The sequence below is a fragment of the Neospora caninum genome, chromosome VIIa (assembly GCF_000208865.1).
Source record: "Neospora caninum Liverpool complete genome, chromosome VIIa".
NCBI lineage: Eukaryota > Apicomplexa > Conoidasida > Eucoccidiorida > Sarcocystidae > Neospora > Neospora caninum.
Window position 1 is genome coordinate 3,934,747 of NC_018393.1, and position 12,990 is coordinate 3,947,736.

Here is a 12,990-nt window from a genome sequence, read left to right on the forward strand (position 1 = left end):
ATGGCAGACAATACCTCTTCGTCGACTCCGACGTTGCTGTCATCGTCGGGCTGCTCTGCTGTTAGCGGCACCTACAAAGGCATGAGCCCAGATCCCGCCGAGAAAACAACCGGTCCTACTCTCGGTTACGGGGCTACCTGCCATTTTACGGCTCCAGCTGCCTCGCTCGATCTGCCGACTGACTGGACCTTAAATGAACGACAGCTTTGCGAGGTCGAGTTGATAGTGAGCGGCGCAATGGCGCCGCTCAATGGTTTTATGGACGAACGATCTTATCGTAGGTGAGACCCTCATGTTTCAGTAGTAGTTGACGAGAGTCTTTACTGACTCCAGAAGACAAGAGATGCTTGTTCTGTGCCCCTTCCCCCACATACCGTAATTGGCTGTGACATCGCTACTGTTGTTGAAGGTGAGGAAGGGGTGACACTCTGTGCGTTTTCAAACAGTGCTCACGAAACCCACGTTTAAGCGGGAATACAACATCTAGTGTTTGGGGTTTCATGAACTGATGGAGGAAGCGGCCGCCGACATGGATGGGCCTTATCCTATCGGCAATGCAGTGCAATGATGGTAAAACAACTAACGATTTGAAACAAACAATATTCGAGAGCATCGTAACTAGTGTAGTATCGCGAAAAGAAATTGGTTACATTCGACGCCATGGTCCGTTAGTCACCTGGGTCATTGTGGAAATCGCACGGGGCTTGTGATGTGTGCTGTGCTCTTAGCGTCTGCACGGAAATGAGGCTTCCAACAGGAGAAATTTTCCCCATTCCGATTGTTCTTGCCATTCCAAAGAGCGCCAGCAAGCCCAACGTGCACTGGTTGCAGCAGCACTCGGAATGTGACAAAGATTCGTCCGACTGCCCTGCAGCCCAAGGCGCCGTGATCAAATTGCGAAACAATGTGAGGGTTGATGACTATTTCTTTGCATAGTTTGCCATATCATTGCTCAGTGTGAAGCAAGCAGCGGGGATCAGGCATTCCGTACGACATCTGAGCAGGAAAATGAGAGGAACTCTTTCTGCTACGTAACAACAGTCGCCAGTTGGTGAGGCAAGCTCCGCGTTCCATAGGGGGGAGATTGCTCGTCATTTGCTCCTAGGCGACACACTGATGGCTGCACAGCCCTGGATGAGACTAGCTTTTTTCGACACTGCCAGATGTATTGCGTTGCTTGGCTTTATTCAGGTCGGGACGGTGATTGCGGAGCTGAAAGTTGCTTCTGTTTTTGAACCTAATCTGCAGTGGGAACAAGAGCTGGTGTTGGGCACGACGGACACGAATCACCCTTACGTAGAATATATGAACACCAACTACAAAGACTGTGTGTACGTTGGTGGTGACCTTGTTCCAAAAGCGCCTATCGAGCATTTTGACTACGAACGATATAGGCTTTCTCCTGCCCACGCCAAGGCAGAGATCAAGAAAAGAAACTGGGAAGCCGTAGTAGGATTTCAAACAAGGAATCCCATGCACCGGTCTCATTACGAGTTAACCAAGTTTGCACTGGCGAAAGTTCAGGCAGAACTATCGAAACAACCCCACCTTCTGCTCACGCCAGCCGTTGGGCCTACGCAACCAGGAGACGTCCCGTATCCTGTGAGGGTGCGTTGTTACGAAAAAATTCTAAAATATTATGGAGAGGATGAGGTGATGATGGCGCTGATCCCCATTCCCATGAGGATGGCTGGGCCACGAGAGTGTGTATGGCATGCTCTCATCCGGAAGAATTTTGGATGCACGCACTTCATCGTAGGCCGTGACCATGCTGGCCCGAGCACGCTCACAAAAGATGGGTAAGCGCCACGTGAAGCCACGTGAATGTTTCAAGTACGCACGTTTAACAAGTGCGTATACTGCACCGTCGGGAAGGTTGTAGGATAGTATCAGCGAGCGAGGCTGGGGAACAAGTTGGGCTGAGAGCTCGGGTGTATACGTGAGGTCCGTGAGCAAATTATCATAGCATGCTGCAACACACTATCTCTGTATGTGCCCTGGGCTGGATGTGTCAGCATGGTTCGCTCTCAAACACGACAGTCATACTGACCGTCGAGTTTGTGTCACTTTATCTCATATCATCTCCACGCTCTAACGAGGCCGTCCGATGATTCCGAAGAAAATTGCCATGTATCTGTCAGTGAGCGCGAGCTGTGGATCGTACTGGTGCCCCTTATATTTACGGAGGATCGTAATTTCTGTGCACAGGCCGTTGCGCTCTAACAACTCTTCATTGCTGCACTAATCCACCAGTTGATCTTTGTCCATGTGGGATACAGAAAAAAATTCTACGACCCGTACGAGGCGCACAGACTACTGGCAACCGTTGCGGCAGATTTGGGAATTGTTCCGGTTTTTGGTACGTTGGATGTATTGGCTCTCCATCGCGAATGAACATTAAGACGATAATGTACGCATCCCCACCTCTCGATCTGTCTCCTGTACCTCACATTTGACAGTTCTGCTGGCAGCAGATTTTGCTTCCGGTTATTCCCGTTATTTAGGAGACTGTCGGCCTGATGTACCTCATTGGTATGGAGTCCACGGGTTAACAAATAATTTATGCGATTTGTTTGGTGTCCAACATGCTCGCCGTCGAAGCCGCACAGCCTGTTTCAGCTGGCGGATATGTGTCCTCCACAAAACGTGTTTCTGGGTGCAAATCACGTGCTCTCAGGCCACGAGATGGTTTACCTTGGGGAAGGGAAAGGCTACTGTTCGGCTAATGCAGTCACGGAAGAGGAAAAAGGTTTCATGAAGACCATATCGGGAACACAATTGCGGCGGTTGTTAGAGGAGAGGAAAAACATCCCCACCTGGTTTTCTTTCCCCGAAGTGGTGGATGAACTCAGAAAATTTTACAAGCCAAACTACCAACGAGGGCTCTGCATCTATTTCACGGGACTTCCCTGCTCAGGTGAGAAGCTCCCTCCATTCTGTACCACCTCGCCTCGTCCTTGCACAGTCAAGCATGAGGCCTTGGTTACCGGCGGTACGCCAGCACGTCACTGGCGATTTCACTTTCCTTTCCCTGGCATATCGCCTAGGCTCATACAGTTTGGCGTACAAGTTCCCGGCGTTGTGACGTATCGAAGGTTAGGGGGACGTAATACTTTAAGACAACATAGTGTAGCTTTCGGAGCAAGAGGTGCAGAGTTGCCCCAGGCCTCTTTTGCGGGTACAGCGACGTGAGTGCGAGAGACGTTGATGCTCTGATTTGGCCAGATTTCCCCTTTTTGGAGCCACGTTCACAGGTAAATTTGAGATGAGTTCCTCTCGCTAACGATTACTTGATTTCCCTTCGAACATGAAAAGCGGTAGTGTGACACATCGTGGAACTTTCCAGGAAAGAGCACCTTGGCGCAGGCTCTGGAAGCCGTGCTCTCGGAGAGAGAAGAAGAGACAAGACGTATAACTCTTTTGGACGCGGACGTCGTCCGCCAGCATCTCTCCAGAGGATTAGGCTTCTCAAGGGAAGACAGGAGGTAAGGCATTCTTTTTCCTACTTTCTGTTTAAGTCATCGTCGCTTGAGATGAGTTCCTACGCTCACACCTCAAATCACAGACACGGTGACTCTTCATGTAGGCACGGATCATCCGCCTTCCCGAGGGAGATGTTATGCATTTTCTTCGTCTCATGGCACCGTGTCTACCTCCGGCGCAGCGTGCGCCAGCACCGCCTTTCAGCTACTAGGATCTAAGTCTACCCTCGGCTGTCGAAGTCATGGTACACTGGGCATTCAGCTGTCGTTGACTGGAAGAAATAAACAATCTCATAGAACAGCCTTGCGTCGTGCAGACACGATGTGTTACACGAGAAGCTTCGTAACTCTCAGCACATTCACCTAGTATTCTAGCTAGTGCTTATCTAATTCCAGTTTTGTATCGAATTACTGCAGTCAACCCGGGTCTGCCAGTGGAGCGACTGTCAACTGCACTACTTATCTGCATGTCTCTTTGTCTCAGTACAAACGTGCGGCGAATAGGCTACATTGCCTCCGAAATCGCGAAACATGGAGGAATATGTCTGGTGGCGAACATTGCGCCTTACGCTGTAGACCGGGATTTCAATCGGAATCTAATCACATCAACAGGTGGCCAGTACATAGAGGTCTACGTCAGCACTCCTTTGAGTGTCTGCGAGCAAAGAGATGTAAAAGAATTGTACAAGAAGGCACGGCAAGGAATTATTAAACAGTTTACGGGAATATCCGACCCGTATGAACCTCCGAGGAATGCAGAAGTTGTGATTGATTCTAGCTCAAACCTGAAGGAGAAAATAGGCATGATAGTGAAGTTTCTCACCGAGAAAGAATTTGTTCTTCCTAGGGGTATGCCAGCATGAGAGCGGTGATTATAAAAAGAATGCATACGCCTTCACGGTAGACGCAACGAATTTTGTTCTTTCCTCATGCTGAAGTTGGTTATGACGACAGTTGAACAACCGGCGAGTCAAACAAGGGAACACAATTTCGTTCCCGTCAGAGTATTGTGACTCGTCCAAGTCGAACCTTATACGCAATCGATATGGAGATCAGAAAAGTCCGAGCGGGAGAAGGTGGTTGCATGAGCAGTGTGACACCGCAGGCGTCCTAGCTCTCAGGGGTGATCGATTGAACCTGTTTCCGTTTTGTGTGCCTATCAGCCTGCATCTCCATCTGGGGTACACTTGCAACTGACTGTGGGAATTGGCGTCTTTGCGTCACTTTAACAATCTGACGATCCACGTCAGAGGCGTCGCCTGCCGGACTTTCAACCTGCTTGCCATCTGCTTGTCTCACTTCGAGTCTCTATACCGTCTACCGAGTGCTGCGGATGGATGTTGCATTTCGATGTAACTAGACTGTGCCAGACGCACAGGAAGGGTGTCTTCTGACAGCCGACGAGAATCAATGTAAAAACTGAACCACGATCCGAGATCGTGATTGAAGGCACATACTGCAACAGCGCTGAACCCGGTTCTTGTGGTGTCGCGCACATCCGTCATAGGCGTCTCCGGTGTTCATAGCATTGCCCTGACTGGTCAGGCCTATTCGGTAGAGAGCCCTGCCACAGCATATCCAAAAAGAAAGCAGCCCCTTACGACCGTAGTGAGCGCTGTCCACAGTAGTAGAACACGCTTTCTAGCTACACTGAGGTTATTTTGTGCGACAGCGCGCAAGAAGCCGAGAGACGGCACAACAACTGTTGCCATGAACGGGCACACTGTGTCACCGGTGTCCGGTCAATGGTATTTGCCATACTGATGCAATAGTGACCCAATTTACGGCCATAATGCTAATAAGCAAGAAAACATTGGTATAACGTCAAAGTGGAGTCCTGGCGGCTCCACTGGGGAACGCCTTCCTCGGCACATGTGGGGAAGAGCCTGTGCGTTCGAGGTCCATGGCATATTTCGATTGAGGACGCCCCACTTGGTTCAGAGCCTTGGACAATACATCTGTGAAAAGTCTCTTTCAGCTGTTACGCACCGGTTGTGTAGTTGTTGTCTGGGGACTGCGAGACGGAGGGGGAGGGGGGGCCAGGCAAGAGGCGTTACGCGAATTTGTAGGGACCCGAACTCTTGCGCTTGCGCGACCCCAATCGTGCCTCAGAATGGTAAGAAGAAATATTTTTCGTACATCCAGAGCTACGGACCGCTGCACTGAGCACAAACGCGGTGATGCTGGTTCTGCGTGTCTTCGCGTGGTGCGTAGCTGCTGGCTGGCTGGAAACCGTCCTCGTCTTGACAGCTTGGAGATTGACTTCCGTTTGAGCCTGACAAACTATCGGACAGCATTTCAATCCTCTTGCTCGGGACATGTGCGTTGAAGCTTAAAGGGGGACTTAGCCTCGACTTTTTTTTCGTGTGCTCTCGCCGTTTGCTTCGAGCACCGTGACGCCTTCCCCTAAACAAGAGAGAAGAAACTGAGTCTTGACACGCGTGGGCTAAGTTCATTGCAATTTTTGTTTCCGAGACGCGGGTTAGACTGCTGTTTCAATAATTTAGTGTGTATCTGTAACGCTTGTTGGGTCTGTGGAAAGACATGCAAAAGAGTCTTCTCAGAGTTTGTCGCCTGGGGATGTAAGACCTGATACAAGCATATGGATGTGACTAAACACAAGTGAAGAGTGGCTCTCCGCGTTGCTTTGGAATCTAAAGGATGGATAGTCGGCTAGTCGGCCTCTTCTTAGCTTCCTTCTTGCGGTATGCCTGCCTTTCGGTACTGTGAAGAACGCTACCGTTTTCTCGATCGTGACAAACTTGTCCTGCGTTTGGTCTGTTTTTGTGGTTGCGAACACATACCGCACTGGTCGTTTTGGCAGTGGTTAGAGTCGGATGGAAGCTCGTCGAGGAAAGATGGATTCGTCTGAAGTGCGCTAGCATCCCTAAATCCTTGTTGCCAGTAGGTCTACTCCGCCACCGTAAACATTTGTGTTTTCTCGGTAGGCGGAACATGCGCAGACCCATATTTGCGCGCCAGAACTTGTGGGTGCGAGCTTTGGCACAACGCGTATGGTGATTGCTGGTCGTGTTTCTCTGATCGGGTAGGTAGGCACAAAAAGGGTCTAGGTACTGGTGTCCGAGTGTCAGGAGGCCCACAGTGGGAAGACTGAAAATTGAAAGTAGCTCTTATCGCTGGTCACAACCTATGCTCTGTGTCGGAGCAGTCGTCGTCGAGGGAGCTGACCGGACCTGGATGTGATTTTGACGCGCCACTTTTCGTACAACAGAAGAGGACAATTGCCACTTTTTCCCCACAAGGGCTCATCTGCTGTCACTTTTTCTGGTGAGGCACTCGGTCGGTTACTCGGAGACCACGTTCAGATGCAAGTTCTTTGTGGGCGTCCGGAGATGAGGACGCCACAGGAGTTGGGCGGCAGCAATGTGAAACAGTACACGTCTGGAAACAAAGAGAGGAGACAGAAAAAAGGGAACAGAGAGCCAAAGGGCCACACGTGGAACAAGAGCAGAAAAAGTGATTGCAGCCCCATGTCGTAGGGATGTTTACCACGCTTGGTTTTGTTGTCGTCAGCTGGTTGTCCACTCAGCTGTTAGTCCCCGGTTTTCGACCGCATAATGCCCTTCCCCGCTTTCGTTTGCTGACAATCATTCGGAAGACGTTTTTGGTTGTTGTGGCGTAGGGCACTGTAGAGGCAATTAAAATGCAAGGAGCCGCACACTGCACTGAATATGCAGAGGGAGCTTGAACACAGTAACGAAGCTTATCTTAGAGACTTCGCCCCCGCGTGCCGCAGCGCCGGTAGCGATTTGGGACCGTCTGCAACTGGGTGAAGGCGTGTTTGTCCTGAGCGCGGTTTGGCACCAGCCAAGTCGACTTTAGTCCGTCAGGATCTGAACGCCATAGTTGGGGCGTTGTTTCTTCTCCCAGTAAAAGCATAGATACCATGCCAAACCTGGATGTGAGCTAATACCAGGAAACATGGGAATGCGATAGCTGCCATGTGAGGCAGTTCTCAAAGTTTAAGTTCTGGCCGATTTTTTTTGTGAGCAGATCCACTCCTGCCGCACGGTTACAAGTATATGTGGAGCTTTAACTTGATACCGGTGCGACAGATTTCAAGCGGGCAGTGTCTTACATTGAATCATAAGGGAACAGTTGGTTTGGTGTGGTTGTGTGAACCACAAACGCTCCCCAAAAGCTAGCGCTTTTGAATCACTCGACTTCGGTAATGAAGGATACCAGCAAAAGAAGGGGAATCTCTTTTGTGGGGTTCGCAGGTTCTTTTCTGCATCATTAACTTAGATGGCAGCAGAACAGAGAGCTCGCACTAACGCGTGGCGTCTGTAAGCCTGCGACATCGAGGGGAGGTTCAACCAAGCGCTGCAACTCCTAGCAGAGTGCGTTGTAGGCAATGAGGGAGTGAAAGAGATCAACCGCTAGCTCTGATCTGAACTACAAGGAAAATCACCATCTGCACGAATTGAGATGCAGTGGGCAAAGTCATCTACTATACAATTACCCTCGGTCGTACTACCTGCGTCTCTGAAGACACATATGCTTGACGCGTGCACACCTCGATGGAATGTCAAGCTCTGAACTAGCAGTTCGCATATTCCTTTCGTGTATCACCGGTGATTTTGCCGGTGATAGGCAAGGACTCATGCGAGAGTACCGCGTCCATGTCGCTAACGGGATTTGACTGTGAGTTCGCCAAAACCTGTAAAACTCTCGTCCGTTCTGATTACCAAAGAATCTTTGTCCAAGTAGCTGCCTCTCACTTCAATTCTCTGCATCAACATCTTTTGAAAAGGCTGTGCTGTGGAAACCGTTCAACTGTAGGCTGCTGTGGCAATATTGATTCCATCAATGTGCGCAGGAATATCTTCTCTTCTCATCGACATCAGCATGGTGGCTGGCTATCATGGAAGTCGAAGGAATAGTTCAGTGACTCCGGTAACACTGGCATGGAAGCGAAAGGACGGCCCCGTACGTGCACCGTTCCATTTTGAAGGCAGCCCCACAGAACACAAGAACGGGTGTATAAAGTCATTATTTGTGCTTCCGGGTGACAACAGCAGCTGCAGCGACGGTGGATAGAGGATCGGTCAATCCTTTCCTTTGGGGACCTTGTAAAGAGACCAGGAGCCCGTTTCTGCATTTGAACAGCTAAACTAGATTTTCATTTCCAGTCGAACCGGTACACTCCAGCCAATAGGCGACGACCATTGCCGACTATTTTGGATCGCGATTTATACATGCAATACTGTTTCTCCTTTCCAGTCTTCGTGAGTGACGCATGAGGTCAACCTGGCATAGTAGATGGTTCGTTCTCCGTTGGAAACTATGCAGCTAGCTGGGAAAAGGGAAAAGTGAGTCTCTGAGACGTCCGTCCCTCCCCTTGTGCTGGCCGGTGAGACATACAGTTTTACGACCTTGTGAGTTGTAACGGAGGCATACGCATGCCTGAATATCCCACAGTGAGCGCGGAACTGCAGAACAAGTGGATGTGAGTTACTTTCCATCTGAATGAGAAATACCGCAAAGTGTATCTTCTTTCCTCTCTGGGGAAGGATCCGCTTGCTGGAATTGTACCATTCTTGTATCCTTTCATGGCAACGACCCAGGGTAGGCGTTTCCCGCAAATATTGAATGGAACGGGTATATCAACCGCTTAAGAGCTGATCATTGTAATTTGATATGGTTCGAAACAACACGTGTTAGACGGGGTTTTAAGGTGCTGCGCCGTTTTTATTCCTTGTCATATCCACCTAGCTGCATGTGGCTACCAGATCTATGCACTGAATTTCCGGATTTTGCCGCTCGCCGAACAGGTGAGAACAAGGATTTGATCGCGCTAAATTCTTTGACTGTGTACAATGGCATACGGTTACAGGTGTTCGCAGAGAAGATCCACCGCCCCTTTCTATGAAGAGGGGGACACAACTCGCCAGGACCCACGTGCCCGGGTTAAATGCTTGTAAGCTCTGTTGGCTCTCCGGAGGATCGAGTGACTGGATTCGTTTTCAGCGCGAAGCCTCTCCATTTTCATTATCGTACTGCCTTGCGGATCTGGAATTGACGCTATGCTCATCTGCTGACATGGGTGGGAAGTAGCTCACATGCCCGGATGTCAGGTTCACTCGGCAGTGAGACAGGTGGAGTGCCTCATCATGATGATCGCAATTTGAATGGCGGCGGAGTTGATCCCTTGTATAATACACCTCGTTGGTGAACTTGCACTTGCCATCAAGGACACTGCAATTCCTAGGAGACAGTCTAGGAGTGAGCGCAACAAAATGATGCGCGACTCTCGCTAGTTTTCGTTTTTCGGGCGTACTCGACTGGCCGGCCAACTCTCCGAATCAGAAATATCTTCGCGCTGCCGATCGATATTACTGAAACTCTGTAGTCCAGAAAAAAATGGCACATCCTTTGTAGTACAGTAGTACAGTTCGTATTGTATGTCAGGACTAAGTCGCCTGGAAATATGTGGAAAGGATGATTTCTACCTTTCCGTCTTTGCAGTACCATGCACCGGCCCCCGGCTCGTGTGTGCTAGGTTAGACGAGGGGAGATCTAGGGATTCCACGTATTGGAGGAAAAGTACGTTCCCTTGCTTTGTTTCATCCCTCTGTATTCTAGGTATATGAAAGCTCATTCCCCATAATTTGGGACGGGTGTGATGGTGAGATGGAACCCGGAAAAGTTCGTTCTCTCGTAAAGGTGCAGTTTCTCCAGCATCACACGTATTGGTCACCTGGTGACACGTATAGATTGCGCACAGACAGTAAACCTCAGAAACTGTCTATTCGGAAGTGAGGGGAAACTTGCGTCTCGACAGAATGCAGTGTCTTAGTTCTAGTGCTCCACAGTCTCCGACTCGCACATCCGCTCACATCACTGTGATTATGCTCTTCCCTAAGAGCAGTGAACAGGTATCGCGGTTGATTCACGCACCCAAAAGTTCGCAAGTTCGGAGGTTCGGCGGCTCCCTATGACTGCTTCACCGGAATCACACGTGCGCTGTCTCCAGGCCTGTGGTACTAAACGCAAAAGGCAAGGGGCGCGTTCTGTTCATTAGAACATCGTGAAGCACACGCGTAGCCGTTTTGCCCTGGTTATTGTCACGTCAATGTTTTATGATGCTTGTGTGGAAAAGCGTATGCCTCCCCCTGGGCAATAGTCCACGAAAGGTTCTTCTTCAATTAGAAGCCGCGAGCCTCCTTTTCATCTCTTTTGTCCTTGTCCTGAAGCACTAGTTGAACGGTCTGCTTTAATAACTGTCAGATGCACAAGCTGGAGCACCACGGATATACAAGCGTATGAAAGAACAGCTAGATGCAAGCCCGGGAAGCTGTACCCTCGGAAAGAAAAGAACCCGGATGGATAACTTTATGGGACTGGGTCGTCATCCGCCAGCTTCTCTGTAGACCATTGGGCTTCTCACGAGACGACATGAGGCATGTCATTCTTTCACCTACCCTGTGGTAAAATCCTCCTTGCTTGAGATACATTTCTGCGCGGCAAACCTCCATTCACAGACACGGTGACTCTGCGCGTACACATGGTCGCGGACCGTCAGACCAGCTGCTGGCACGTGTTCTGCATTTTTGTCGTTGTCTCACGGCACCACATTTGCATCTTGAGCGGCGTACGACGGCACCACCGTCCCGCTATTTATGAGCTTCTTCTGTCCTCTGCTGACAAGATTACGATACACTGAAGAGTTGTCGTTGAGTGGAAGCTATAGGCAGACTCGTAGAGCAGCCTTGGGTCTTGAATGCAAGTTTCATTACATGAGACCCTTGAAGTCTGGAGATAGTTCGTTCCCTATCTACCATTTAAAATCGTGTAAATATATTCAACAGAACTACAATGGTCACGCTCATGGATTCAGCGTCCAGGACTACCGGGGCGCTTAATAACGACTCCGTTTTCCAGCTCCCAATTAAACTACATATTAACATGAGCGGACCCTTGCACGTGTCAGCCCATTCGCGTAGCGCTCTACGTAATGCTTAATGGATTCAAGTCGTCCAAAAACATGTGCTTGCTGTGCACCGCACTCCCGCCTGGCGTGCCATGGCAGCTAATTTCAACTTCACCGTTTACCTGTTTATCTTTGAGTCCCACGGCCAACATGCAGGGCATAGGATACATTGTCGTCGGAACTGTGGAACGTAAAGGAATTTCTATCTGATCGCGGGTACACTCTGTCTTCTATCGGTGTGCGCTAACTCTAAATTCATCTTGTAACTTTGCTGTTTTAGGGTTTAGGGTTCAGTTTAGGGTTTAGGGTTCAGTTTAGGGTTTAGGGTTCAGTTTAGGGTTCAGGGTTCAGGGTTTAGGGATCAGGGTTTAGGGTTCAGGGTTCAGGGTTTAGGGTTCAGGGTTTTAGTCTAGGGTTCAGGGGTTTTAGTCTTGGGTTCAGGGGTTTTAGTCTAGGGTTCAGGGGTTTTAGTCTAGGGTCCAGGGGTTTTAGTCTAGGGTCCAGGGGTTTTAGTCTAGGGTTTAGGGGTTTTAGTCTAGGGTTTAGGGGTTTTAGTCTAGGGTTTAGGGGTTTTAGTCTAGGGTTTAGGGGTTTTAGTCTAGGGTTTAGGGGTTTTAGTCTAGGGTTTAGGGGTTTTAGTCTAGGGTTTAGGGGTTTTAGTCTAGGGTTTAGGGGTTTTAGTCTAGGGTTTAGGGGTTTTAGTCTAGGGTTTAGGGGTTTTAGTCTAGGGTTTAGGGGTTTTAGTCTAGGGTTTAGGGGTTTTAGTCTAGGGTTTAGGGGTTTTAGTCTAGGGTTTAGGGGTTTTAGTCTAGGGTTTAGGGGTTTTAGTCTAGGGTTTAGGGGTTTTAGTCTAGGGTTTAGGGGTTTTAGTCTAGGGTTTAGGGGTTTTAGTCTAGGGTTTAGGGGTTTTAGTCTAGGGTTTAGGGGTTTTAGTCTAGGGTTTAGGGGTTTTAGTCTAGGGTTTAGGGGTTTTAGTCTAGGGTTTAGGGGTTTTAGTCTAGGGTTTAGGGGTTTTAGTCTAGGGTTTAGGGGTTTTAGTCTAGGGTTTAGGGGTTTTAGTCTAGGGTTTAGGGGTTTTAGTCTAGGGTTTAGGGGTTTTAGTCTAGGGTTTAGGGGTTTTAGTCTAGGGTTTAGGGTTTAGGGTTTAGGGTTTAGGGTTTAGGGTTTAGGGTTTAGGGTTTAGGGTTTAGGGTTTAGGGTTTAGGGTTTAGGGTTTAGGGTTTAGGGTTTAGGGTTTAGGGTTTTAGGGTTTAGGGTTTAGGGTTTAGGGTTTAGGGTTTAGGGTTTAGGGTTTAGGGTTTAGGGTTTAGGGTTTAGGGTTTAGGGTTTAGGGTTTAGGGTTTAGGGTTTAGGGTTTAGGGTTTAGGGTTTAGGGTTTAGGGTTTAGGGTTTAGGGTTTAGGGTTTAGGGTTTAGGGTTTAGGGTTTAGGGTTTAGGGTTTAGGGTTTAGGGTTTTAGGGTTTAGGGTTTTAGGGTTTAGGGTTTAGGGTTTAGGGTTTAGGGTTTAGGGTTTAGGGTTTAGGGTTTAGGGTTTAGGGTTTAGGGTTTAGGGTT

General features: G+C 49.2%; 1 protein-coding gene across 1 annotated transcript; it reads left to right on the forward strand.

Moving 5' to 3' along the window:
- NCLIV_023840 (putative bifunctional SAT/APS kinase 2, related) lies at window positions 1-4,345 on the forward strand (the record flags this gene model as incomplete). Its single annotated transcript, XM_003882578.1, has 7 exons — window positions 1-281; window positions 729-906; window positions 1,192-1,799; window positions 2,280-2,359; window positions 2,678-2,917; window positions 3,347-3,485; window positions 3,967-4,345. 7 exons carry the CDS (start codon window positions 1-3, stop codon window positions 4,343-4,345), a joined length of 1,905 nt encoding a protein of 634 aa, XP_003882627.1.
- Window positions 4,346-12,990: the final 8,645 nt, after the last annotated feature.